Source organism: Oryctolagus cuniculus, chromosome 7 (genome assembly GCF_964237555.1).
Source record: "Oryctolagus cuniculus chromosome 7, mOryCun1.1, whole genome shotgun sequence".
NCBI classification, from domain to species: Eukaryota; Metazoa; Chordata; class Mammalia; order Lagomorpha; family Leporidae; genus Oryctolagus; species Oryctolagus cuniculus.
In genome coordinates this window covers 118379287-118406039 of record NC_091438.1, presented here as the reverse complement: position 1 = coordinate 118406039, position 26753 = coordinate 118379287, and the positions used below count along the sequence as shown (strand labels likewise).

The 26753-nt window shown below is 48.6% G+C and overlaps 1 protein-coding gene across 3 annotated transcripts; it reads left to right on the top strand.

Annotated features, from left to right (window-relative positions):
• Positions 1-209: 209 nt before the first annotated feature.
• On the top strand, positions 210-26468 carry TTC4 (tetratricopeptide repeat domain 4). Of its 3 annotated transcripts, none has more exons than XM_070078457.1 (10): positions 210-469; positions 1731-1848; positions 2983-3144; positions 13851-13928; positions 15353-15477; positions 18280-18366; positions 20086-20303; positions 21277-21358; positions 23800-23882; positions 25748-26468. In XM_070078457.1, the coding sequence occupies exons 1-10, from the start codon at positions 359-361 to the stop codon at positions 25848-25850; spliced, it is 1167 nt and encodes a 388-aa protein (XP_069934558.1). In that variant the 5' UTR covers positions 210-358; the 3' UTR covers positions 25851-26468. The 3 variants fall into 3 exon arrangements, with proteins under 3 accessions (XP_069934558.1, XP_069934557.1, XP_069934559.1); XM_070078456.1 differs by having other exon boundaries at positions 224-469; positions 23995-26468; XM_070078458.1 differs by lacking the exon at positions 2983-3144 and having other exon boundaries at positions 236-469.
• The last annotated feature ends 285 nt before the right edge of the window (positions 26469-26753 follow it).

Below are 26753 nucleotides of genomic sequence, written 5' to 3'. Positions count from 1 at the left end.
CGCGGATCTCCCCACAGGCCCTGTTCTCTGCTTTCCCCACCAGGTCCACCCCTGGACGTAACCCGCCGGGAACACAGCGGGAGCTTGAATATGTGTTGAGTGACAACACGGAGCGGATGCAGCGATCCTGGGGACTTGTGGGCGTGGGGCGGGCGGGGTTGAGGCACAGCAGAGGGACGGCCCGGACGCGGGAGGGGCGGGGCCGAGGCGCGCGGGCCGGCCACGCCCCCAGGCCGGCGGAACCTTGGGCGCGTGGGTCGGAGCCGCCCGGAGGATTGAGGGAAGGGCGCCCGCCGCTGCCGGAAGGAGCGCGCGCTGCTTAACCTCGCGACCGGCGCTTGAGAACTGGGGAGCTGTCATGGAGCGCTCTGAGCCGGACGCTGCCGACGACAACGCCATGGACTCGTTCCTGGAAAAGTTCCAGAGCCAGCCTTACCGTGGCGGCTTCCACGAGGACCAGTGGGAGGAGGTGGGCGTCCCAGGGGGTCTCTGCGCGCGTTTGGGGTGGTCGTCCCGACCCCTGAGGCTCCCTGGTTTGGCGTGACTCTCTCACGCCCAGATCTCTGTTGCTGCCGGCAGATGGGTGGTTTGTAGTAGAGTGTAAAAAACAGGCCTCGAGGTTGTGAGAAGTCTAAAGCCGTTGGTACGTTAGCGAGTCCCGGGTTTGGGGTCAGGTCTATGACCCCCCCCCCCCCCCAGCTCTGATAGTGGGTAAGGTACTTAGCATTCTGATTTCGTTTCCTTTTCTATAAAATTGCTCTCCCTAGAGCACTAATCGTCTAGGCTTGTGGCAGAGATGAAATGAGATGGTGGGTGTGTAAGTGCACCCAGAGTGGCAGCCACTAACACCTATAGGATATGAGACTCGATAGGATCGTAGATTAGGTTATTCCTTACACGCTCTTTTTTTTTTTTTAAGGTTTATTTATTTGAAAGGCAGAATTACAGAGAGGCAGAGGTGGGGGGGGGGAGAGAGAGGGAGAGGTCTTCCACTTGCTGGTTCACTCCTCAGATGGCTGCAATGGCCAGAGCTGGGCTGATCTGAAGCCAGAAGCTTCTTCCAGGTCTCCCACATGAGTGCAAGGGTCCAAGGACTTGGGCCATCTTCTACTGCTTTCCCAGGCCATAGCAGAGAACAGGATCAGAAGTGGAGCAGCTGGGACTGGAACTGGCACCCATATGGAATGCCAGCACTGCAGACGGTGGCTGTACCTGCTATGCCAAGTGCTGTTACCATCCATGCTCATTTTACAAAAGGGAAACTGAGGCCTGTGGAGATAGGCAATCATGATGATGTGCTGGCGCCGTGGTTCAGTAGGCTAATCCTCCACCTGCGGCGCCAGCACCCCGGGTTCTAGTCCCGGTTGGGGCGCCCGTTCTGTCCGGGTTGCTCCTCTTCCAGTCCAGCTCTCTGCTGTGGCCCGGGAGTGCAGTGGAGGATGGCCCAGGTCCTTGGGCCTTGCACCCACATGGGAGACCAGGAGGAAGCACCTGGCTCCTGGCTTTGGATCAGTGCAGAGTGCCGGCCGCTGGCCATAGCGGTCACTTGGGGGGTGAACCAACGGAAAAAGGAAGACCTTTCTCTCTGTCTCTCTCTCTCACTGTCTAACTCTGCCTGTCAAAAAAAAAATTTATTGTGAGAAAGAAAACGTTGATAATGAGTCATGAAATCGCATCTACTAATTGAAGATCTTGTTCATGTCATTCATTCATTTCTTAATGATCTCCAGGAATTTGAAAAGATCCCCCTGTTTATGAAGAAAGCGCCTGCAGAAATTGACCCCAAGGAGAATCCCGACTTGGCTTGCCTGCAGTCAATTATTTTTGATGAGGAGCGATCTCCAGAAGGTATCTTGCATGACTAACCCTTGTTGTGTGTTTCTATGGAGCTGAAATAAAGTGTGAGTCAGAAAGTTCTTAAAGATGACAAGTAGTTGCCTGAGCTAACTTGTCACATTTCATCCCACTCATACGTCTTTGGATGCCTACTAGGTGTTGGGGATACAGAGACAAATAAGACATAGTTCCATGACCAGCGCCGTGGCTCACTAGGCTAATCCTCCACCTAGCGGCGCCGGCACACCGGATTCTAGTCCCGGTCGGGGCGCCGGATTCTGTCCCGGTTGCCCCTCTTCCAGGCCAGCTCTCTGCTGTGGCCCGGGAGTGCAGTGGAGGATGGCCCAAGTGCTTGGGCCCTGCACCCCATGGGAGACCAGGATAAGTACCTGGCTCCTGCCATCGGATCAGCGCGGTGCGCCGGTTGCAGCACGCCAGCTGTGGCGGCCATTGGAGGGTGAACCAACGGCAAAGGAAGACCTTTCTCTCTGTCTGTCTCTCTCACTATCCACTCTGCCTGTCAAAAAAAAAAAAAAAAAAAAAAAAGAAAGAAAGAAAAGAAAAGAAAAAAAAGACATAGTTCCTGGCCTCAAAGGGCAGGCTCCAGTGAGAAGCCATGTTATCCTGAGGAATCAGGAGAGGTGTGTGTGTGGTCGGTCCGACATGTGGCTGTGTACTCCGACTGTAGGGAGTGCAGTTGGAACACAGAAAGGCAGGAGTAGGTTCACACTGGACCGGAAATCTGAACTGAGTCTTGACAGTTTTGTGGGTTCTTCCTGGTGGGAGGGGATGGGGGACACACAGAATTTTCACTCCACAGAATAAACAAAAACAATATAGTATCCCCCTCTTTCTTTAGGATAAGTATAGTTCTTTTTTTAATGCTTTTTTTTTTTTTTTTTGGAGGTGGGGTAAGCACTTAGTAATTTCCCCTGCCAGGCATTTGAAATTGATTACATCACTAAGTTTGCATGACTTTGTTTCTCCATGTTGACTCCCATTTTTATTGTAACATTAATTTTGGTCAATATTGGGTTTCTTCTTTAGGATTATCATGTATTACCTTATTACCTGGTTTAGAAGCGACTTTTGGGGAGCCTTTTTTAAAAAGTAGGAAGTAGTGATTACTTCTCCTCTTCTTTGCAGAACAGGCCAAAACCTATAAGGATGAAGGCAACGATTACTTTAAAGAAAAAGACTACAAGAAAGCTGTGATTTCGTACACGGAAGGTTTGAAGAAGAAATGTGCAGATCCTGATTTGAATGCTGTCCTTTATACGAACCGGGCAGCAGCACAGTACTATCTGGGTAATTTCTTTCATTAGTGAGTGATCTGAAGAATTAACTTACAGTCAGAGCCACTATGAGGGCTAATGGAAAGCTTGAGAGTATCAGAGAAAGAGGTGCTGTTTTTCCCAGAAACCTAAAGATAGTGTATTCTGATTGAGCTCTGACCTTCCAGATAGATGTGGTAAAAAGGAAAGCAGGATGGACTGTATAATTCTTCCTGCCTGAACCCAGATAAGTGACATATCAGTGACCTACAAAGGTCTTTGATACCTGAATCAGTATGATTTGAGATTTTTGAGTCCAAGTTTCTATTCTCTCAAAAATTTTTTTTAGGATTTATTTATTTATGCGAAAGGCAGAGTTAGAGAGAGAGAGAGAGAGAGATCTTCCATCTGCTGGTTCACTCCCCAGATGGCTGCAATAGCCAGGGCTGGGCCAGACTAAAGCCGTGAGCCAGGAGTTTCTTCCGGGTCTCCCACATGAGCGCAGGGGCCCAAGCACTTGAGCCATCCTGCGCTGCTTTCCCAGGCACATTAGCAGAGAGCTGTATTGGAAGTGAAGCAGCCAGGGCTCAAAACTATGTGTTAGACCTGTGTTTCTTACCACAGAATGTTCAGGGGACCTAGGTGTGATGTCAGGCATTTCTGAGGGGCTGATAGGGAACAGGGCCTACAGTGTAAACACAGTGAGTCCATGGGACTCATCACCATTTCAGCAGTTTCTCTCCAGCCACAGTGTGCTTGAAGTGGTTTCTCCCTTAGTCTGTTTCATTCTAAGACTTTAAAAAGTCAGAGGGATACAGACCTTATAGATTATTGGGGCCAACTAACCTCTGGTTTAGCATCAGCCCAGAAAAAGTTCTTTTTTTTTTTTTTTTTTTTTTTTTTTTGACAGATAGAGTTAGAGAGACAGAGAGAAAGGTCTTCCTTTTCCGTTGGTTCACCCCCGAAATGGCTGCTACGGCCAGCGTGCTGTGCCGATCCGGAGCCAGGAGCCAGGTGCCTCCCCCTGTTCTCCCATGTGGGTGCAGGGCCCAAGGACTCAGGCCATCCTCCACTGCATTCCTGGGCCACAGCAGAGAGCTGGACTGGAAGACGAGCAACCGGGAGAGAATCCTGCGCCCCAACTGGGATTAGAACCTGGGGTGCTGGTGCCACAGGCGGAGGATTAGCCTAGTGAGCTGCGGTGCTGGCCCAGAAAAGGTTCTTTTAATTAGTGTCAGAACCTGGACCAGAAACTTGGTCTCTTACTCCTGGGGGAGAGCATTTCCTTCATTCTGTAGAGAAACAGGACTTTGTTCTCTGCTAGGCTCTGGCATTGTAGAAATGAGTAAGTCCTGGCCTGTCTCAAAAGCTGTTTTGTTCTTTTATTTATTCGATCAGGAACTGTGTCTTAAGCTCTTACCTCCTGTTAGATACTATCCTGCAAACAAGAGCTACTTGGTTTCTGATGAGGGGCTTACAGATGTGGTTTATAGGGCTAATAATACCAAAATGCCTTGCAAGAAAAAGGAATGTATGTTTTTTTTTAATTTATTCTACTTTTTTTTTTTTTTTTTTGACAGGCAGAGTGGATAGTGAGAGAGAGAGACAGAGAGAAAGGTCTTCCTTTGCCGTTGGTTCACCCTCCAATGGCCGCCGCGGCTGGCGTGCTGCGGCCAGCGCACCGCGCTGATCCGATGGCAGGAGCCAGGTGCTTCTCCTGGTCTCCCATGGGGTGCAGGGCCCAAGCACTTGGGCCATCCTCCACTGCACTCCCTGGCCACAGCAGAGAGCTGGCCTGGAAGAGGGGCAACCGGGACAGAATCCGGCGCCCCGACCGGGACTAGAATCCGGTGTGCCGGCGCCGCAGGCGGAGGATTAGCCTATTGAACCGTGGTGCCGGCCCTAATTTATTCTACTTCTTTGAAAGGTGGTTACACAGAGAGAGGGAGAGAGGCAGAGAGAGGTCTTCCACTCACTGGTTCACTCCTCAAATGGCTGCAACAGTCAGCACTGGGCCAGGCCAGAGCCAGGAGCCAAGGAGCTTCTTCAGAGTCTTCCATGTTGGTGCAGGGGCCCAAGCACTTGGGCCATCCTCTGCTGCTTTCCCAGGCCGTTAGCAAGGAGCTGGATGGGAAGTGGAACAGCCAGGACTTGAACCAGCTCCCATCTGGGATGCAGGTGTTGCAGGTGGTGGCTTTATCCACTATGCCACAAAGTCGGCCCCTCCAGAAAAAGAAATGTGTGTGTGTGTAATACGAGAGGAGCAGATGTGTGATCATCATACTTTCCTTCATTGATGTGTCACTGGTGCAGCTGGCAAAGCACTGCGTGTTCATTGTCTCACTTGACCTTGTAGCAACTATGTGAGGTAGGTGAGGTTAGTGGCGTATTTCTAGACAATGGATTCAGAAACTGTAGAATAGAATAGTAATTATAGAAAAATAAATTGTCTCTAAGTGTATTTGGTGCTGGGATCAGGATGCAAAGTCACGTTGGCAGTGAAAGAGTTACAATATAGCATGCACAGTGTAGAGACAGGGACCATTTCTAGAGTATGCATGAGGTGCACTACTTCAGGCTTCCTGGAGCAAGTGACCCCATAATGAGACTGTAAGAAGAATAGGCATTAATCAGGTAGAAGCAGGTGGTGGAAACATTCCATCAGAAGAGAGCAGTGCTTAGAGAAATTCAGGAAAATCATTGTTGCCAAATAGAAGAGCAAGGTAGGGAGCTGTGAGATCAGCTAGAGAAACTGGCAGGGCTGGGTCATGGAGATCGGTTCCGTGTTGAGGAGTTTGGACTTGGTGCATCGTCAGGGAAGAGCCATTGAAGGCCTTGTTCTGGTGGGTGTCCCATTGCATTTCTGCAGATTTGCAGCGGACCACCTTAGCATGTTGCGGAGCGGGGTGGGGGGTGGATTTGAAGAGGAAAACCTTGAGGAAAGCAGTGGCAGAGAGGATGCAGATAAAAGATGGATTTGGGAGAAGTGACATTGGTCAAAGCGGTTGGGCATGTTGAATTAGGGAGGGATTGGGGATGACTTCCTGGTTTCCAGTGGGAAGAGAGTATACCGCCGCTAGAAATAGGGAGTCTAGAGGGAGCAGCTTTTAGGAAGTCAGGGTGGGCATGAGTGATATTATTAAGTTTCTTTGGGACATGTCAGGTTTGAGGTACCTATGAGCTGTCATGATGGAGAGTCCAGAATGCACCTGGATGGACTGATGGGAAACGTAAGGGAAAGGCTTGGCCTGGAGATGGTGAAGCCTAGTGGCCAGAAACTTCCCAGGGAAGGTACACGGGGAGAAAGAACAGTGGCAGATGGAGGCCAGGCTGTGACAATAAAGTTAAGCTTCCGCCTGCAATGCCGAAATCTCATAGGGACACCGGTTCAAGTCCCAGCCCTCCATATCTGATTCAGTTCTCTGCTAATGTTCCTGGAAAAGCAGTGGAAGATGACCCAAGTCATTGGGCTCCTGCACCCATGTGGGAGACCAGGAAGAAGCTCCTGGCTTCTGGCTCCTGGCTTTGGATTGGCCCAGTCCCAGGTTGTGGCCATCTGGGGAGTGAACCAGTGGATGGAAAATCTCTCTCTCCTTTTTTCTTTGTATCTCTACCTTTCAGATAAATAAATAAATCTTAAAAAAAAAACAAAAAAAAAAACAGTGGCTGAACAAACTATAGGAATCGCCAACAGGGAAGTGGTGGATGAAGTGGCCCAAAAGAGAGATTGATCAGGAAGAGTTGAGGCAACCTGGAAAATACTGTATCAAAATACTATGTGTAAAGAACAGATCTCAAGGAAAAGTCACTACCGCAGAGAGGGTGACTAAATGGTTTCCCATCTGATTGTATCCAGATGATGATTGTGAGTATTTTTGTAAAACTGGCCCTGGGCTGCCAGTCTTGCTTATCTTGTGAATGTAGTTCTGCTCTTTATTGTACAGGGTGCATGACCGTAACTTCATATGCATGGATGTCTGCTTTTGAAACCCGAGACTGTAGGGCAGGTGTTTGGTGCAGCGGTAAGATGCTGCTTAGGCTGCCTGCATCCTGTTATCAGAGTGGCTGCGTTCCAATTCCAGCTTCCTGGGAGGCAGCAGTGCCTGTTCAAGCACTTGGGTCCATACCACCCATGTGGGAGACCTAGGTTGAGTTCCAGGCTCCTAGGCCCAGGCCCAGCTGTTGCAGGCATTTGGGAAGTGAACCCGTGGAAGAAAGATCTGTCTTTTTTTCTCTGTCTCCCTGCTTTTCAAGTGAAAAAAATTTTTTTAATTAAAAAATATCTAGGACTGTTAGCTGTTGAGTTGGACATACGCGTATTTTGGTAACTTTTATTAAAAAAGTAATACAGAGGCAGCTCTTTGGTGTAGCTTTTATGACACTGCTTGGAGGATAGCACTGTGGTGCAGTGGGTTGGGCCACGACCTGCAGTGCAGGCATCCCATATGGGTGCTGACACAAGACCTGGCTGCTCCACTTCCAATTCAGCTCTCTGCTAATGGCCTGGAAAAGCAGTAGAAGATGGCCCAAGTCCTTGGGCTCCTGCACCCATGTGGGAGACTTAGAGGAAGTTCCTGGCTTTGGTGTGGCACAGCCCAGGTCATTACGGCTGTTTAGGGAGAGAACCAGTGGATAGAAGATCTCTGTCTGTCCTCTCTCTGTAACTCTGCTTGCAGACTAATAAATAAATCTTATAAAACAATGCTGCTTGGGATGGCCACCCGCCCATATTGGCATGCCTGTTCTAGTCCTAGTGCCTCTGCTTCCAGCTGCTTCCAATCCAGTTTCTTACTAATGCTTACGCTGGGAAGCAAGAGGTGATGGCTCAAGTACTTGAGTCCCTGCCAGTCACCTAGGAGACCTGGACTGAGTTCTGGGCTCCTGGCTTTGGCCTGCTCAGCTCTGGCCGTCTTTGGCATTTGGGGAGTGAATCAGCAGATGGAACGATCTCTCTGTCTACCTTTCAGATGGAATGAAAATAAGTAAATGAAAATTCAGAAGAAGTAATGTTTATTGTAACAACTTTGAAAAATACAGAAAGGTTTTAAAAAAAAAAAAGTAAAATCACCCATAATCCCACAAACAGGTGGCCACTGTGCATTCATTGTAGATATTTCTGGCCATATTTATTTAAATTTGGTCTTGGTTTGCACCATAGTTATTTAGGTTAAGTTGTCAAGTAGTTCTGTAAGGCTTGTTAGGAAAACATTAGTCCTGGCTGGCGCTGTGGCGTAGCAGGTAAAGCTGCCGCCTGCGGTGCCGGCATTCCATATGGGTGCTGGTTCGAGTCCCAACTGCTCCACTTCCTATCCAGCTCTCTGCTATGGCCTGAGAAAGTAGTAGAAGATGGCCCAAGCCCTGGGCCCCTGCACCCACATGGGAGACCTGGAAGAAGCTCCTGGCTCCTGACTTCGGATCAGCACAGCTCCAGCCATTGCGGCCATCTGGGGAGTGAACTAGCAGATGGAAGACCTCTCTCTGTCTGCCTCTCCTTCTCTCTCTCTGTAACTCTTTCAAGTGAAATAAATAAATCTTTAAAAAAAAAAAAAAAGGAAAACATCAGTCCCCTGACTGGCTCTCCTACCATTTCCCTCCACCCAGGGACATGCACACCCAACTGTTTAGCTCTCTCTTTTCATATATACTATCAGATAGTAAATAACAGATTTTTATTTTTTTAATTTTTTAAAAATTTATTATTTGAAAGTCAGAGTTACACAATGAGAGAAAGAGAGGTAGAGAGAGGGAGAGAGAGAGAGAGAGAGAGGTCTTCCATCTGCTGGTTCACTCCCCAATTGGCTGCAGTGACTGGAGCTATGCTCATCCGAAGCCAGGAGCCAGGAGCTTCTTCCAGGTCTCCCATGTTGGTGCAGGGGCCCAGGGACTTGGGCCATCCTGTACTACTTTCCCAGGCCTTAGCAGAGAGCTGGATCTGAAGTGGAGCAGTCGGGACTTGAACCAGTACCCATATGGAATGCCGGCACTGCAGGCAGTGGTTTTACCTGCTACACCACAGCACGGCCCCAATAACAGATTTTCAATGCTGCTACTTTGATTTTTCGGTTTGGGGCATTATCCATTTGTTGATTCCCACTGTGGAAGTGAGCACTTTGCTCTGACCATTGCCACCACAGTTGCACACCCACCCTTCCACCCTGCCCTCATGTATATGTGGTCTTGTGTGTTTTTATTATTAATATTATTTTTAAAGATTTTTTTCATTTGAAAGGCAGAATTATAAAGATAAAGGGTGACAGAGAGAGAGTCAGACTTCCATTAGCAGGTTCACTCTCTGAATGGCCAGGCTGAAGCCAGGAGCCTGGAACCCCTTCTGGTCTCCCACATGGGTGCAGGGGCCCCAACACTTGGGGCAGCTTCTGCTGCTTTCCCAGGTGCATTAGCAGGGAGCTGGATCAGAAGCAGAACAGCCGGAACTCACACAGGTGCCTATATGGGAAGCCGGCATCACAGGTGGTGGCTTAACCTGCTGCACCACAACGCTGGCCCTGAATGTTTTTATTATTACGACTAGGTAAATATTATTCACAGCTGAGCCATGTTGACTGTTTCAATCATTTTCTTTCTTTAAAATAAACAAAACCTGTGCTTTTCTTAAGTTAATCTGTGTCCTGATGAGTACATTTCTTGGTTTTCATTGTGCTGATTATCACTGACTGAGCCCTGTGCTTCCCCCCTATTTCTCATTCCCTGCCTCATCAAGTGCTCTACTGGTTTTGCCTTATTGATGACGTCTCTGGAGCCTTCTGACCTGGTCCGGTCTGGACTGGTTGCCCCTGTGCTGGGGCACGTCTGTTGTCCTGGGATCACCCCTCTCCTTCATGGGGGATTTCAGTCGCTTCCCTCTAGTGTTTGATCCCAGTGTCCTGGCTCCTGCACTTCTCTCCTTGGGGTACTCGGTGTTTTGGTGGAACACATTTCTTGAGCGGCTGCCTGAGAAGGGAGACGTTAGTAGATTCTCTGAAACCTTGTGTGTCTGAACATACTTTATTTGACTCTCACACTTCACTGATATTCGGCTGGGTACAGACTTCTCAGTTGGGAATCGTTTTCCTTCACAATGTATAGTACTTGGATACATAGTGTTTTCTAACTTCCAGTATTGCTGTTAAGAAGCCTGGAACTATTCTGATTCCTGATCGTTTGAATGGCATTCTCTTTTTTTCTCTTGAGGCTTCTAGGATTTTCTTTCTTATCCCCAATGTGCTGAAATTTCACAACCTTGTGCCATGGTAGGGTCCTGTGTGCTGGTTAGTCAGGGAACCCTTTCTGTATGGAAACTTGTGTGTCTCTGAAATTTCCTGAAATTCTTAAACTTTTTTTTGTGTGTGTGTGTGTGGAAATCCTGGCTGCTGGTGTTTTGGGAACCAAGTAGTGGAAGAGAGCTAAGGGCTTGATATTTAGAATTTCTTTACTGACTCACCATTGTGCCTGGGGTCACAGTGCAGAGGCCTCTGTCTACTGACTGCATAGTAAACCGCCAGTGTGCCACGGGAGGAGGGGCACTGCAGCAGAGGCGTATGGAACACGGGCGTGTGGGTGCTGCTGGGGTAGGTTTTCAGCCCGCTTCCCGGGGCACCCAGTGCTGTCGGGCCGAGCACTTTGTAGTGCCTGCAGTACAACTCTGGAGCTTGTGTTCTGTGTTCTTTGTGGGTTTGTGGCTTTTTGAGGGGAGGGACACAGGCTGCGTTAAATGTCTGTGTTTTTTTTTTTGTTTTTTTTTTTTTTTTTGGACAGGCAGAGTGGACAGTGAGAGAGAGAGACAGAGAGAAAGGTCTTCCTTTGCCGTTGGTTCACCCTCCAATGGCCGGCGCGCTGTGGCCGGCGCATCGCACTGATCCGATGGCAGGAGCCAGGTACTTTTCCTGGTCTCCCATGGGGTGCAGGGCCCAAGGACTTGGGCCATCCTCCACTGCACTCCCTGGCCACAGCAGAGAGCTGGCCTGGAAGAGGGGCAACCAGGACAGAATCCGACGCCCCGACCGGGACTAGAACCCGGTGTGCCAGCGCCGCAAGGCGGAGGATTAGCCTAGTGAGCTGCGGCGCTGGCCAAATGTCTGTTTTAAGGCTGCTGCATTTAACCAGAAGTCCTTGCATCCCCTTAAGATGCATTTTTCCCCACATAGTTGAGATCATGCTGTTCTTCCAATTTTGTATTCAGCTTTATTTTATAAGTTTCACCTGTCATTAAAAGTGATTTGTGCATATTGTTTTAATAGTTAAAGTTGCCTCATGTGAACACACCACTATTTATGCTATTTGCTTTGCTATTTACTACTGATGGGTATATAAGCTGCTTTTAGTTTTCTGTTTTTCTTTTTTTGAAGATTTATTTTATTTATTTGAAAGGCAGAGTTACGGGGGCGGGGGGAGATAGAGAGAGAGATCACCCATCTGCTGGTTCACTCCTCAAATGGCTGTAATGACTGGGGCTGGGCCAGGCTGAAGCCTGGAGCCAGGAGCTTTATTTGCATCTTCCAGTTGACTCAGGGGCCCAAGAACTTGGGCCATCCTCGGCTGCTTCCCCAGGCACATTAACAGAGAGCTGGATCTGAAGTGGAGCAGTCAGGAGTTGAACCAGCTCCCATATGGGATGTGAGCGTTGCAGGTGGCAGGTTTACCTGCTGTGCCACAGTGCCACTCTTTCATTTTTAGTCTTTTTAAAAAATGCAGAAATGAACAAAGATTGTCATGAAGTTATTCCAGTAATTCTGTTTATTCTTTAGATGAAAGCAGGATTTGGCAAACTGTGACTTGCAGGCCATGTCTGGCTCCTGGCTCGCTGTGAACTAAAAATGTTTTTTAGTTTTGTTTTTTTAAGATTTATTTATTTATTTAAAATTGAAAGGCAGAGACACAGTGAGAGAAGGCGAGAGAGAGAATCTTCTATGCACTGGTTCACTCCCCAAATGACTTAATGTTGGGCTGGGCCTGGCTGAAGCCAGGGACCAGGAGCTTCTTTCGGATCTCCCACGTGGAGTGGGAGTGGAGTGGGTGCAGGGTCCCAAGTACTTGGACTATCTTCCACTGCTTTCCCAGGCACGTTAGCAGGAAGCTGGATGGGAAGTAGGTCAGCCATATAGGATGCTGTCATTGCAGGTGGAGCTTAACCTTCTGTGCCTCAGTGCCAGCCTCTTTTTCACTTTTTAAAAGGATTATTAAAAAGGAAGGGGGAGCAGATATTTGGCCTAGTGGATAATATGCTGCTTGGGATGCCCATATCCCATATCAGAGTATTTGAGTTCAAGTCTTGGCCTCATTTCTTTTTTTTTTTTTTTAATATTTATTTATTTATTTGGAAGTCAGAGTTACACAGAGAAGAGAGGCAGAGAGAAAGAGTCTTCCATCCGCTGGTTCACTCCCCAATTGGCCGCAACGACCGGAGCTGCGCCAATCCGAAGACAGGGGCCTCTTCCGGGTCTCCCATGTGGGTGCAGGGGCCCAAGGACTTGAGCCATCTTCCACTGCTTTCCCAGGCCATAGCAGAGAGCTGGATGGGAAGTGGGGCAGTCAGGACTAGAACTGGTGCCCATATAGGATGCTGGCACTTCAGGCTAGGTTATTAACCTGCTGCTCCACAGCGCCGGCCCCTTGGCCTCACTTCAATTCCAGTTTCTTGCTAGTGCGCACCCTGGGAGGCAGCAGGTGATGACTTCTGTGCTTTGGTTCCTGTCACCTATGTGAGAGACCCAGATTTAATTTCTGGCTCCTGGCTTTGGCCTGGCCTAGCCCATCTGTTGTGGCCACTTGGGGAGTGAACCAGTGGATAGGAACTCTCTGCCTGCCTGCCTGCCTCCTTCTCTCTGCATTGTAAATAAAATAAATAGGTTAATTAATTAAAAAAAAAAAAACAGGAATATGCAATGGACCACATGTGGCCTGCAAAGCTTGAAATGTTTGCTCTCTGGCTCTTTACAGAAAAATTTTACTGACCTTTGGGCTAGAGTTTTGGAAGTGAATTTGATTGGTAAATACTAAACCATTAAATCGTCTTTATATTAGAAAGTGGAAGTCTACTTCATGCCCTCTTCCCAGGTTGGATAACTGGTGTGTGTGTGTGTGTGTGTGTGTGTGTATTTGAGAGGGAGAGAGAGAGGTCGAGGGGGAGGGAGAGATTGCATTATTTTAAAAAAATGCACATGTAGACAGACACATGTATGTATATATTTAGTTTGTTTTACAAAAGTAGGCTCTTGTTAAATACATGGAAACACCACTTAAAACAGTGTAGCACAGACATCCTACCATGCCTCCTACATGCAGACCTGTTTCATTCTTTTTTTAACTAATGCTGTGTTTAATATGCTTTTATATTTATTCTTGCATATCTGTACAAGTGTTTTTAAGGATAATTTCCTAGAAGAAAATTGTGTCAGCATATATGTACAAAGTGCTGGCTAATTTGCTCTAGATCTAATTTACCCTAAGTGGCCTTTTTTAGATCTTCACTGGATGTTGTTTAAGTTTCGCTGATTTCATATCGGTCATTTGGATTTCCTAATCATTAGTGGTGGTGGACAGTTTTCCACATGTGCTGTTTACAGTTCTGTGTATTGCCTGAGGTTGTAAATTTCTCAGAGGCTCTTGTTGAGCACAATCAAATTTTTTCAAGAGCCTGATTTCTATTTCTCCAAGATTGAACAAGAGTGTCTTTGTCATTACAAACTTTTGGAAACATTTGATCTCAAAACTTGTCTCTCTCACTAAATGGTGTTTCTGTAGGCAATTTTCGCTCTGCTCTCAATGATGTGACAGCTGCCAGAAAGTTGAAACCTTGCCACCTCAAAGCAATAATAAGAGGTAAGTGTCACAGAACTACAGTGTGATTGTCATTGTGGGACAGGTGGCACTCGCACCAAAAATTGACATTTAAGCACTGCTATTAAGGTTTCAGGATACTAATGAAGTTGCCTTGTGTTTGCAATCTTGATATTAACTCCCTGCTCTTTATCAATAGCATATGCCACTTTAAAAATAATTTCTCATACAGTGAGCTAACCCTTTATGTTTTAAGACTTTGTAGAGAAATTGAAATTCCTCATTTTAAATTAATAAGGAATAAAATTAATTAAACAAAGCAGCTCCAAAAGCCACATTCTGATTTTTTTCCAAATTAGCTGATTGAAAGGCGAGATCTTCAAATGCCACGTTAATGTTAATTAAAAGATAAGTTATGGGACCTTTGCTGATAACTCTAATGCTGAGATGTTCCCCGATTATTTTTTCCTCTCAGAGTCTGACCTTTCTATGTAATAATAGTGCTTTTATTACTTTTATACTTCACCTTCTCTTTGAGATGCTCAGAGGTGCTTTGCAAACTTTAATTTATTCATCACATATTAATCTTCCTTACATCTCCACGGACCAGCTTAAAAGGCTTTATCGAAGTTAAGCCTCTTTAGATGTTCCTAGTTAGGGGCTGGTAAGTGGTTCCATGTCCCTCAGCTCTAGGGAGGGGCGGTGCTGATTAAAGCTTGCCAGATGCATTGAGTGTGGCCCCGTGGAACGCAGTCTGAGTCTGTAGTCCTTGATTCAGCTTCGGTTTTATCTCACTTTGTGATCTTGGCAAGACACTCAGTCTTACTTTGCTCATCTCTGGAAGATGGGCTAGGTTCTAACTCAAGTCTAAGCCCATACAGTTATATTTTTAATTATGTGGAAAGTGCAAAGAGGCTAACCAGAGAAAAATTAACCTTAATAGGAAGGAGAGGCAGCTTGACTTGGTAGCCATAAAGCACAGCATTAAGATAGACTTTGTCTTGCTGCTACCTTGATGAATTTGCTCAGGCAAATTCTGCTTTGTTTCTCTTGAGAAGTCATCTGAGATGGGCTTTACTTTTGCCGCTTGCATATAGAAACCTGAAGTGAGGGGCGTTGAGCCTGTTGTTTAGGGTCTAGCTGGTGAACGACAGGACTGGGTTTCCAGCCCAGATCTGTCTCCAAAGCCTGTGCTCTTTGCCTCCCAGCTGCAGCCTTCACCACTTTGAGAGTTGTTAATGCCAGGGACAGTTACAGGCGTTTAGAGCTGAATGGGCCCTGGGTGTCCTTGTGATCTGGGACACGGAAAAATTCTTCCCTGTCTGGGAACTGTGGTATAAGGGGCTTTATCTTCCATTTTCCCTTCAGAGTGGCCACTGGTGGCTGGTAGGGGTGGGAGGTCCTGCTCAAGGCAGGCTTTTTCCATGTGTATTGTTACTGGATCCTAAGGATTTTGGGTTCTGCAGGTGCCTTATGCCATCTGGAACTGAAACACTTTGCTGAGGCTGTGAACTGGTGCGATGAGGGGCTGCAGATAGATGCCAAAGAGAAGAAGCTTCTGGAAGTGAGGGCCAAAGCAGACAAGCTGAAGGTTGGTGACTGTTAGCAGCCAATTGGCATTGCTAATTACCATTAATTAGCCTTCTCCAGATTGTGTTTTGTAGGTCACTGTAAACTATTGTCATCTGATACTCTGGTGGTTTCCTGGAAGCCCACTCATAGACTATATAACCTGACTTGTGGCTCACCCAGTGTGAAAAGCTTGTTCACACAGGCTGAGGAGAAAGGCGAGGTAGGAGGAAGTGGGGTTATTTGTCAGAAACAGTTGGAACGATTGTTTTAAGATGGCGGCTCGCTGAGACAGTGGATAACAGTTTGGGGGAAACAATAGGCTTACTGGAAAGCTTAAAAGAAAAAGCTGGGAAACGAGATTCTTTAGTGACTGAAAAGTTCCAGGATTCTTGGGAATCTCTGAATTGCCAATTAATTTTATGTTACACTGAATTTCGTTTCAATTAAGATTTCAAGTATATATACATATATATATACTAACCATAAATTTATCACAAATGGGATTTACTGAAAAATAAAAACTTCTGCTCTACAAAAGACATTGTTAAGAAAACTAAAATGCAGGCCACTGAGTGGGAGAAAATAATTGTAATCTGATATCTGACAAAGGATTTATATCCAGAATGCATAAAGGAATCAATTCCATACAAAAAGGACAAACTAAAATTTAAAAATTTTATGGCAAAATGTACAAATATTTCTCAAAAGAAGATTTACAATAAGGACATGAAAACATGTATAACATAGTTAATCATCAGGGATGTGCACATTAAACCTCAGTGGGATCCCAATTCACAGCCACTAAAAGTGGTTAAAGTTTTAGAAGGACTGATACAGCAACTTTGTTGAAGGTGTGCAGTAGCTGCAGCTCTCCTGCATTGCCAATGGGATGGAAGATGGTGCTGCCACTTTGGAAATCAGTTTTGCAGTTTTGTACACCTATCCTGTGACCTCACAATTTCGCTTCAAGGTATTTACTTAAAGGAGATGCAGACAATGTTCACAAAATACTTGTGTGAGATTTGTAGCCTGTTCTCTTTATCACAACCCAGAAATAACTCTTGGGTCTAGCAACAAGGGAGTGATCAGCGAATAGTGGTATATTCATGCCATGAAATATTACTTGGCAATCAAAAGACACTTATCTTTTTGATGGGAGGGGGAAGGAAACATGAAGGAGGTTTCTTTTTTTTTTTTTTTTTGACAGGCAGAGTGGACAGTGAGAGAGAGAGACAGAGAGAAAGGTCTTCCTTTTGCCGTTGGTTCACCTGCCAATGGCCGCCGCGGCCGGCGCACCGCGCTGATCCGATGGCAGGAGCCAGGTACTTATCCTGGTCTCCCATGGGGTGCAGGGCCCAAGGACTTGGGCCATCCTCCACTGCACTCCCTGGCCACAGCAGAGAGCTGGCCTGGAAGAGGAGCAACCGGGACAAAATCCGACGCCCCGACCGGGACTAGAACCCGGTGTGCCGGCGCCGCTAGGCGGAGGATTAGCCTAGTGAGCCGTGGCGCCAGCCTGAAGGAGGTTTCTAAGGTAGAAATGTTCTCTGTTGATTGCCATGTTGTAGACTCAAGTGTATACAAACTCATCCAACTGTACTTAAAACTGTTCTGTAAATCATACCTCAACAACATTGAATTTAAAAAAAAAGCATACCCCAGTTTCAGGTTCTGAATGGGTGGACATTTCATTTTTGGGGGCCTGCTGAAACCCCAAATTCCACATGAGGTAGCAGGAAGCTGTATATACCCACTTGCATCCTGTACATCAGAGTGAAAAGAACCTGGGACAGAGGGACAGTGTCTAAGCTGTCCTTCTTAGTCATCTATCCTCATCATTCTTTGATGTGGAGCAGACACCATAGGCAGGTCTAGCTCAGCTGGGAGGCAGAATTGGACGAGATCCTACAAGTTCCTTGTCGTGAGTCACCCTTGAAAGTGTGACCAAACTCCCTGGCCTCAGGAAGGATTTGCACAGCTCTCCCTTGGCACACTGGATCAGCGAGGGAATGGCCAAGAAGTGTCAGCTTGTATCCCTGAAAGGGTTACTTTTTTACAAGAAAGGAACTGTGTTGGCTCTTGGGGAGAAGAGGAGGGATGTTTCAGGGCATTCATTAGAGCAGGAGTCACAAACTGACCCGTCAACCAAATCCAGTAATTTTTGTATATTTTGTGAACTAAGTATGTTTGCACATTTATAAAATGGTAATAAGCTAGCAAAACCAGATAATATGCCACAGAGACTATATGCAACCCAAAAAGCCTGAAATAATTGTGACCTGACCCTGCATAGAAGAAAATGTTTGCTGACTCCTATCAATTCACAGTTCTGAGAGTAAGAGCAAGATCAGTTATATCTCGGGCAGATTGAGTAGATGGATGGTCCCTTTCTCTTGTGGGTTATAGTTGCACAAAAGGCAGTGCCTCTGATAGCTTCTTGCCCTGGGTTTTTCTAGTGTTGTCCTGTTGTCTAGCCACAACAGAGAAGTTCTGGTTCACCATAGTGTACTTGTGTATCCTGGTGCCAATCCTTCGGTGGAGAATGCTCTTTCTCTTTTATTGCACTCTGTTCACACTACCAGAGTAATGTGCAACACACCTCTTCACTGGTCTGTACCCCAGTAGGTTCTGAACTCTTGGGTGCAGGGACTAGGTATAAATTTACACTGCTTCTAGACCCGACAACCTAGGGTAACCTAAACGTGTGCTTTGTAGTTTGTTGAGCTGGCATCCCTTGGCACAGGAGCATGTGTTGGCTGGAGACCAGAGGTAGTAGGTTGGGAGCCGGCTCCCTGGAGCTGATGGGTCGGATCTCTTTCAGCGAACTGAACAAAGGGATATGAGGAAGGCCAAGTTGAAAGAGAAGAAGGAACAGACTCAGAATGAGGCTTTGCTGCAGGCCGTCAAGGTAAGTTCTCAATGCTTGGGCCCCTGCAGCCCTGCTGACCCCCTCAGTACTCCTGCAGAGCCTGTTGGGAACCTCTGCTGGGATGCTTCACCTGAATGGATGTGCTTGTTTTTTCCTGCTTTCATGCCGCAGTGGGACAAAGTTCCTGAGTTCAGTGAACTGTGTGGATGTGCTGGTCTCAGGAACGCACACTGAACACTTGCTCCAAGTTCAGCCTCGCCTCACTTACTCATCATGCGGCCGTCTGAACGAGGTCTTGCTCCTCTTTTCCTAGGTGATGAAATAGGGTCAGAGGGAGGAAGCCTCATGCAGCAAATGCGTGGCAGAGCCAGGTCTTGCTCTTCACCACAGTGCTGTACTGCCTCCTGAGAAAGGCTGAATTTTAGGACTTTGCGCCTCAAACTATGAGCGCAAAACTCTGCCTCGCCTTCCCTGTCTCTCATGCATTTTGAAATGGATGCCATCTATCCAAGGCTGCTTTAACTCGATGCCCTGCAAGTCACCTATCTGAACTTGCCTGCCCTTCACAGGGAGAGGATATGTGCTGGGAGATTGTGCAGTAGGTTTTTGATTTCACCCTTTGTTCAGCTAAATTGTACATCCATTTGAGTCACTTGTTGACTTTGAGAACTAAACACTACTGAGCTGGGCTCAGGACAGGCAGCTGTTTACGTGAACCAGGTAGCACGAGCTTAAACAACCCGTACTGCAGACTTTCCATCTAATCCTCATTCACCATATGGGACTTGGTCATTTTCTTAAATGAAGGATATTGGAATGCTCAGACATTTGCATACGACTTAAAATTTTTTTAGCTCTTCTTGAGTCCAACCCTGCATTTTAGACTTTCATTTGATTTACTCTTAACAGTGCACAAAGCCATGCAAGCTGTGTTTTACTGATGGGTAAAGACATGTGTCAGCAAACCATTGCAACACAGCCCTGCCTGTCTGTATATTATCTATTGCTGCATTCACACTAGGGTGGCAGAGGTGATTAGCTAATTTCAGCAGAGACCATCTGCCCCCACCCTTTAGGAGAAAGTTTGGCCACCCCTGATTTAGGGGCTATCATCAAAGGTCATTCCGAATGGATGTGGTTTCCCTTTGTACTCTAACTTAGGAAGCCCCACATGCATACATGAAAGGTGACCCTGTACTTCAGACCCTTGATTTAGCTCATCCCCCTGAGATAGGATTAAGTTAATGCACGGTACTCGTATCCCATGGCCTGGCTGAACTGAAGTGTCTGGCATTTCTGTAGCCACACTCTGGCTCTTCTCCATGCCTTTGTGCGTGCTGTAGAATGCTCTACCTGCCCCCTAGAGCTTTCTGCTTGGCAAGGTCTTTGAACATTTCCCAGTTACCTGCAGCCCCCAAGCTAACTAACTATCCTACTGTCTGCAGTTCTTGTAGCTCAACTCCTTACCTTATCTAATTATCCCCGTAGCTATCTCCCAACTAGTGGAGGCCTGAGGACTGGGCCCCATGTCTAGCTCATCTCTGTGACACTGGGTCTGGCACACGGTAGTGAAGGCGAGTTAAACAAGTGGTGCCTCCTGTGTGCTAGGCCTCAGGGATAGTGAAGATGAATCGTGTGGAGCTGGCCCTCAAAGAGCTCAAATTGGTAGGCTTTCCCAATTTCAGTGACGTGGGTTTGCAGCCTCCTACATAATAAAGTGTGTGTGTGTGTGTATGTATATTTATGTCTTTAACCTAGGCTAGGAACATCAGGCTGGTTTCTGAAGCTGTGAATCAGGATGAAGATTCGGCCTCAGAAGGCCCAGGGGAGATTTTCCTGGATGGACTCAGCTCTGAGAACCCCTACGGAGCCCGGCTGAGTTTAGATGACCAGGGCAGGCTGAGCTGGCCTGTGCTCCTTCTGTATCCCGAGCATGCCCAGTCGGACTTCATCTCTGCTTTTCACGAGGATTCCAGGTACTTCCTTGCCCGTGAGCCTTCTGCTCTTTCATGCTCTCTTGGCGACAGACACAGGTGGATTTTTGGTTGAGGAGGGGAGAGAAGAGTTCAGAGGGTCTCAGTCTGGCTTGATGTCACCTCTCCACCCTTCCACCCTTAGCTGACTGAACTGCAGTGACAGATGCAGTCTCCTCTTGAGCTGCCTGTGCCAGTGACACTCAGTATTGTGTTTGCCCGAGAGTGGCACACACTGCTGGTGAGATAGGAAGTCATTTTAGGTTGTGTGTGCACAGTCATTTAAGTGTATTCGTTAGGAAAAACATAACTTGCAGTTTTAATGTATTACTTCATAGGGTTAATGCTTAGAGCATGGCTAATGTAAGACATATTTCTTAAGTCTGAGTCCACTTATATAAAATTATGTTATACTCTGACAAGTAATACACATAGGAGAATACTTTTGAAAGGTCCTGGAACATGGAATTAAAAGATATGTTTATTTTGTTGCAAAAATTGATGTATTATTTATTTGAAAGAGCAATAAAAAGAGAATTTGTTCACTGGTTCACTCCCCAAATGGGGCTGGGCCATGCTGAAGTCCGGAGCCAGGAACTCCATTCAGGTCTCCCACATGGGAGGCAGGGACCCAAATACTTGAGCCATCACCTGCTGCCTCTTAGGGCAGGAAGCTGGATTGGAAGTGGAGGTGGGCTCAATTCTAGGCACTCCAGTAGGGATTAACCTGCTGTGCCACAATACCTGTCCCAAGTGTAAAAATTTTGGAAATTCAGACAGTTTTTTCATAATACTGATTTTCCATAAACTTTTAAAAGACCCGTAATACCTTCTTTGGGCACTGCTATCAAAATGGATTAAGCCTGCATTTCACATTGCACATTCTTGGTTTCTCTGTGAATTACTGTCTGGGGACTGATGTGGGAAAACAGACTATGAGTTATTGAAGCTCAAAAAGTCCATGTTACATCCTTAGGTTTATTGACCACCTGATGGTGATGTTTGGTGAAACGCCCTCTTGGGACTTGGAGCAAAAATACTGCCCTGCTAATTTAGAGGTAAGGTGTCTTCCTGACCCAGAACTTCGTGCTCCTTGAACAGTAACTCCTCATTTCCCCCGGCCTGGTGCCTGACAACCACTGTGCTACTTTCTGTCACTCTGAATTTGATTCCTATAGGTCCCTCAAAAGAGGGGAGTCATGCAGTATTTGTCTTTTTGTGTCTGGCTTGTTACTTCACTTAGCGTAGGGTCTTCAGGGTTCACACACACTGTAGTGTGTGTTGGAATTTCCTTTCTGAGGTGGAATACTGTTCCACTGTGGATGTAAAGCACCCACAGGTAACTTACAGCATCAAGAACTGATCAGCCTGTAATCATTTGGGAGCAGGACGCCAGCTGAATGTGACCCGTCGGCCCTGAGTATTTCAGTGTGAGTGCCTACAAACAAGGGTGTTTCCCTCACCATCCTCGAGTGGCCCTCGGAGTTAGGAAGCTAATGTTGGCACACTGCCCGTGAAGCCCTCAGACTCCATTCAGGCTTCATAAATTGTCCTAGTCCCGTTGTTCATTGCAGAAGGACCTGTTCAGAATCGCGCACTGTTAGTGACCACAGCCCTCCGGTTCCCTTCAGTGTGGAAGAGTTCCTTGGTCTCTCCTCCACTTGCGTGGTCTCCACAACTTTGGCGGCTGTAGGCGATAGACTCTGTGGGATGTTGGTCAGCGTGGGCTTGTCTGTCTCCATGTGACCGATCGGGATAGGCTGTGGTTGGCAGGAATACCACGGAGAGGAGGCTGTATTCCCTCGCATCCCATCAGGTGGTACGGGATTTCCACGTGCCCCATGACTGGTGCCAGCACTCTGGTCGCCGGCGGAGGTGGGGCCTACGAAGCTGCTCTGCCGTATTTACTCCTTCCCCTTCAGATTAGTGATGTTTTGAGGGAGGTTCTTTGAAATGATGTGAATAGCCATCGTTCATCAGACCCTCAACAGTTGTTTACGTCAGTGACTTTATTCCGTGAGTTATGCTCTCTTACTAGGCTTGTGGATTTTGTGCTCACATCATCCCGGGTTAGGCCAGTGGGAACCCCTTGCAGTTTGTTTCTGTGTCCTGTGGGCTGGTCTGCACTGGGAAGCACTTGTCTCCTGCACAGGATGGACTGGAGTTAGGTTGTGCTTGCCTGCCCGGATTTGCAGCCAGCCGTTTCTTCCAAGGAGTCCTGGTTGTTAGTGGAGAATGGTGCTTAGGATGCAAGATCTCTGTGCAGCAGGCCTGTTGCTTAACGCTAAGGATGGCCTCACTGTTCAAGTGCCTTCTCAGTGCCTCACAGCTTAGGGGCAGAGAGAGAGAGAGAGAGAGAGAGAGAGAGTGTGTGTGTGTGTGTGTGTGTGTAAATAGCTGAGGTCTCACTGGCCTTTCTGATTCTTCTTTTTCAAAAAATTTATTTGAAAGGCAGAGAGACAGAGAGACAGACATCCTGAGAGAGATCACCCTTCCCCTGGTTCACAACAGCTGGGGCTGTTGGCGGGAACTTAGTACAGGTCTCCTGTGTGGATGGCAACGACCCAACTACCTGCCTCCCAGGACGTGCGTTAGCAGGAAGCTGGGAATTGGGAGTGGAGCCAGGACTCAAACCCAGGCACTTTGATGTGCAGAGTGGGCATCCCAGCCAGTGTCTAAACTGTGGGCCACATGCCCACTCTGGCATCTCCAGTTTAATCCAACACTGCAGGATTTTTCTCCCTTTCTGTGTTTGTACCAGTGCCTTCGTGATTCCTGATCTATTTGTGTTTGCCCCATCACTCTCCTAGTGTCACATTGGCCCTTCGTCCACGCAGCACCTTCCACACCCTTCTTGGACTCTTGTCTCCCCATGTTAGGGTGCCCCAGCCTGGGTGCCTTCCTCAGTCTAGCAGACCAGACCCCAGCACCCCACAGTATCAGCCACCCAGCATGACTGTCCTCATCCTGCTGCCAGGAGGTTGCCCTCTCCCTGGTTGGACCCTGATACCCTATACTGGATGTCCCCAGGCATGGTTACCCCCTCAGCCCTCTTGGGCTCTGATGCCCACCCTGGAAGCCCTCTTCACGCTGCTCAAGCTGGCGGCTCCCAGTATGGATGTCCTGTTCTGCTGGTCCCACTCCGACACCCTCCCACCATGGCCAGTCCCGTGTGCAGATGGCCTCCTGCTCTGCACGGGCCTTGACCCCCTGCCAAACCCCTTCTCCCCCTACTCAGGTGCTTCCTCTGCTCTGGGCCACACGGCTTCTTCTCCCCACACCTAAGGCTCTAGGACAGGCAGGTGACCTAGGCCTGGGCATGGGTCTTAGCTCCTCTGTTTACTCTCGGTGACGTTGGCGAGATGTTTCCCTTCTCAGCCATGGCTGTGTCATTGGAAAACTTTTCTTCCTGAGGGGGCGTTCAGCTTGCAGCACCTGAAGGGGCCTCGTGCTGCGGAAGCCCCTGGCTGTGTGACTTTTCCCGCTGCTAATCTTGCAGGTCTACTTTGAGGACGAGGACAGGGCAGAGCTCTACCGGGTACCTCCCAAGAGCACCCTGCTGCAGGTGCTGCAGCACCCGAGGTGAGTGACCCTCAGGGCTGAAGGGACCTGGGAAGACGCTCAGGCCCCATCCCAGACATCTGGCCAGCTTCTCGTTCTGCCCCTGTGTGCTCTCCCTTCTGCCCTGGCACAGACAGCAACCACAGACTGCCCCGGACCATTGGCCAATCAGGCTGCAGTGTGATGCCAGCCCAGATGAAGTGGAGGGGGCTGGTGTGAGCAGAGAACAGCTGCCTGCTTCGTACCCGAGACCGCTGGGCTGAGCCTCCTCTTCCTGGTTGTAGCCGCGTCCCTTGAGGTTGCCGCAGGAAAGTGCCTTGTTGAGGGAGGGCAGAGCCGCCCTCCTTTTCTGGCTCAGGGGCGGGGCTGTCTGCTCAGCTCTAGGCTGGGATGGTTTCTCCCAGGTTTGACAGCTGACTGTCACACGGAGCAGCAGCCAAGGTGCTTTTCAGCTGCGTGGGGCAGTCCCGCCGTAAGGGGGCAACTCAGCCACGAGCGGGGGCTGCAAGCTGGGTTTGGCGCTTGTTCCCCTCGGCAGCTTTGGGCATTCTGGGTTCCCTAATTTTGGGCAAAGCAAATGCTTCCCGCCCCCCAGTCTTAGGGAAGGAGGGGAGTGTGGTGCGGCAGGGGATGAGGCTGAGTCGTTCACTGGGAGCACGCACCAGAGCCTCGAATGCCCCGCCAAGGAGCTTGAAGGTCATCTTCACAGGGCTGTGTGGGGTCGCGGGGTGTTTAGGTCAAGTGTAGAATGGTAGGTGGGTCAGGAGCTCCATGGTGAGGCCTGAGGTCGTTAGGTGGGGAAGAGAGGGCTGGACTGCAGAGGGGAGAGAGGCGGCGGGGGTGGGAGCAGGGGAGGCGCCGGCTGATGGGTTCGCATGTCCAGCTGCCGCTGCTTTGGCTTGGTGGGCAGGCGGGGAAGGTTTCTCAGATCTGATCAGCACCTCTCTTGGTGGTATTTTCTCCTTCTGGTCCCAGGTCTCTTCTGTTAGTTACAGTCATTTTTTCAGCTGTTCATTTTCTCCATTGTTAGAAAATTACCGAGAATTCTTTAAAGGCCTGAGGTTCATCCTACCCCATCTCCAAAACATGAAGAGAGATCTAAACAGAGAACAGACTGATCTGTGGAGGAAACCCAGTGCATGCTGTTGGCAGTGATCGCTTTTTAAGTTACTAACACAGGCAAGAGGCTCTCCAGCATGAGTTTCTGGAGGCTCTAGACCCTAACTTGAGTGGAGCCTGCTCACAACTAAGCCCACTGGGCAGGCCCGGAGGCCCAGACCTGCCCGCCTTGCTGTGTTAGCTCTCTGCTGTAGCAGCAGCAGACTGCACCTTCTGGCTTTGGCCCCCGCACCCTCACCCTTCCCCAGATTAAAGCCAAGTTCAGACATGGCATCTGCCAAGGATCTTTTCCTGATTTGCTTCCCCATAGAGGGAATTGTGCCTCCTGGGGTTAACACTGTAGTTCACAGAGGTGTCTACAGTTGTGCATTGCTGTCGTGCATTGCTGTCGTTAATTGGTTCCTTATCTCCCTCCCCCCAGGACTGAGCTTGAGGGAAAGGACAGTGTTCTTGTTTGTTCATTTGTTAATCTCGGTGTTGCAGCACAGGGCCTGGCCTGCCCTGCACACTCAGTGTTGAATGCATGAGTGAAAGCCTGCTTGGGTGTCATGGACACACAGGATGCTGAGGGCTGCCGGCAGGGATCCAGCTAAGTTGTAAAGGAGGATGTCATGCTCATTTGCCAGGTTTACAACCAACCAAACCAGCAAACATGCCACACTTGCCTTCTCGCCTCCAGCGGTCCACCTTGAGTGTTGCGGGGAAGGCCATGGGTGATAAAGATTGTAATTCAGCTAAGCCCCTTTCTTGTGTTGGGTTCACCACAGGTACTTTGTAAAAGCCCTGACACCAGCATTTCTGGTGTTTGTTGGATCCTCTCCATTTTGCAAGAATTACCTCCGAGGGAGGAAGGTGCACCAGGTCAAGTGACCCAGCCCGGCAGTGGAGCCAGGCGCCCTGGATCTCTGTGCTCACCTTCCTCAGCCAGGAACTGGTTGCACCTGAATCAGCCAGACACACGCTTCGAGGCCTGCGCTCTGTGTCTCTCGCCCTGGGGACAGTCCGTCCTGGCATCGTGGTAGGGGTGGAGCTGCAGCCTCTCTGCCAAACTATTGACAGAACTCTGTGCCTTGGTCCTGGCGTCCTTGGACTCCATCTCTGAGGGGACCCTCTGCAGCAGTGGTCACGCCGCTGTGGAGACTGACTCAGGATCCCGTGTTGAAGTACCACGACACCTCAGGGAAGCTGCCCCCCGAGCTGCCTGCAGGCCGCGAGACCTGGCCCTGATCATTTCTTGAGCACAGAGAAGGCTGTCTAGGGGCGCTGTGGAAGCCTTGGACTGAGATGGGGCTGCCCCATCTTTCTGCTCTAAAGACCGTATGGACCAGGATCCTTGGCACCCCTGGGAAGTGTGCCCATTTCCCTGATCTTTGCAGTGAAGAGAACTGGACAGACTTAAGCACTGGCCTCTGAGTTCCTGCCCAGCTTTTACATTTTAGGATTTTATGTCTTTTAAGCTAAAAACCGTTTTGCCTGTGGTCATGGTCATGGGTTGCTTTTCTGTCTGCAGCCGTCTGTTCCTTCCTGGAGGATTTTATTCACCCTCGTGTAGTCCCCGGGGCTCCTGCAGTGTCCACTCCCCCCACCAGAGGGAGTGTTCTTGCCTACCTCAAGTGTAGAGGGCTGCTGGCCCTGCCAAGTCCACACCAGCTAGAGTGTTTCTGTGGTGGGCTCGTGCTGGTGCCCTCTGCCCTGTGCACGTTTCCCACATAGGGGCTGTACCTTCAGCTGGGTGCCACAGTGGATCTGAGCTGCAGCAGTGGCCTGCAGCCA

What these genes read in the sequence shown, in the direction of transcription:
- TTC4 (XM_070078456.1), top strand. Translation starts at nt 359, where the DNA reads ATGGAGCGCTCTGAGCCGGACGCTGCCGACGACAACGCCATGGACTCG. An exon ending in ACGAGGACCAGTGGGAGGAG is followed by an intron (nt 470 to 1,730) that starts GTGGGCGTCCCA and finishes AATGATCTCCAG; the next exon opens with GAATTTGAAAAGATCCCCCT. An exon ending in AGCAGCACAGTACTATCTGG is followed by an intron (nt 3,145 to 13,850) that starts GTAATTTCTTTC and finishes GTGTTTCTGTAG; the next exon opens with GCAATTTTCGCTCTGCTCTC.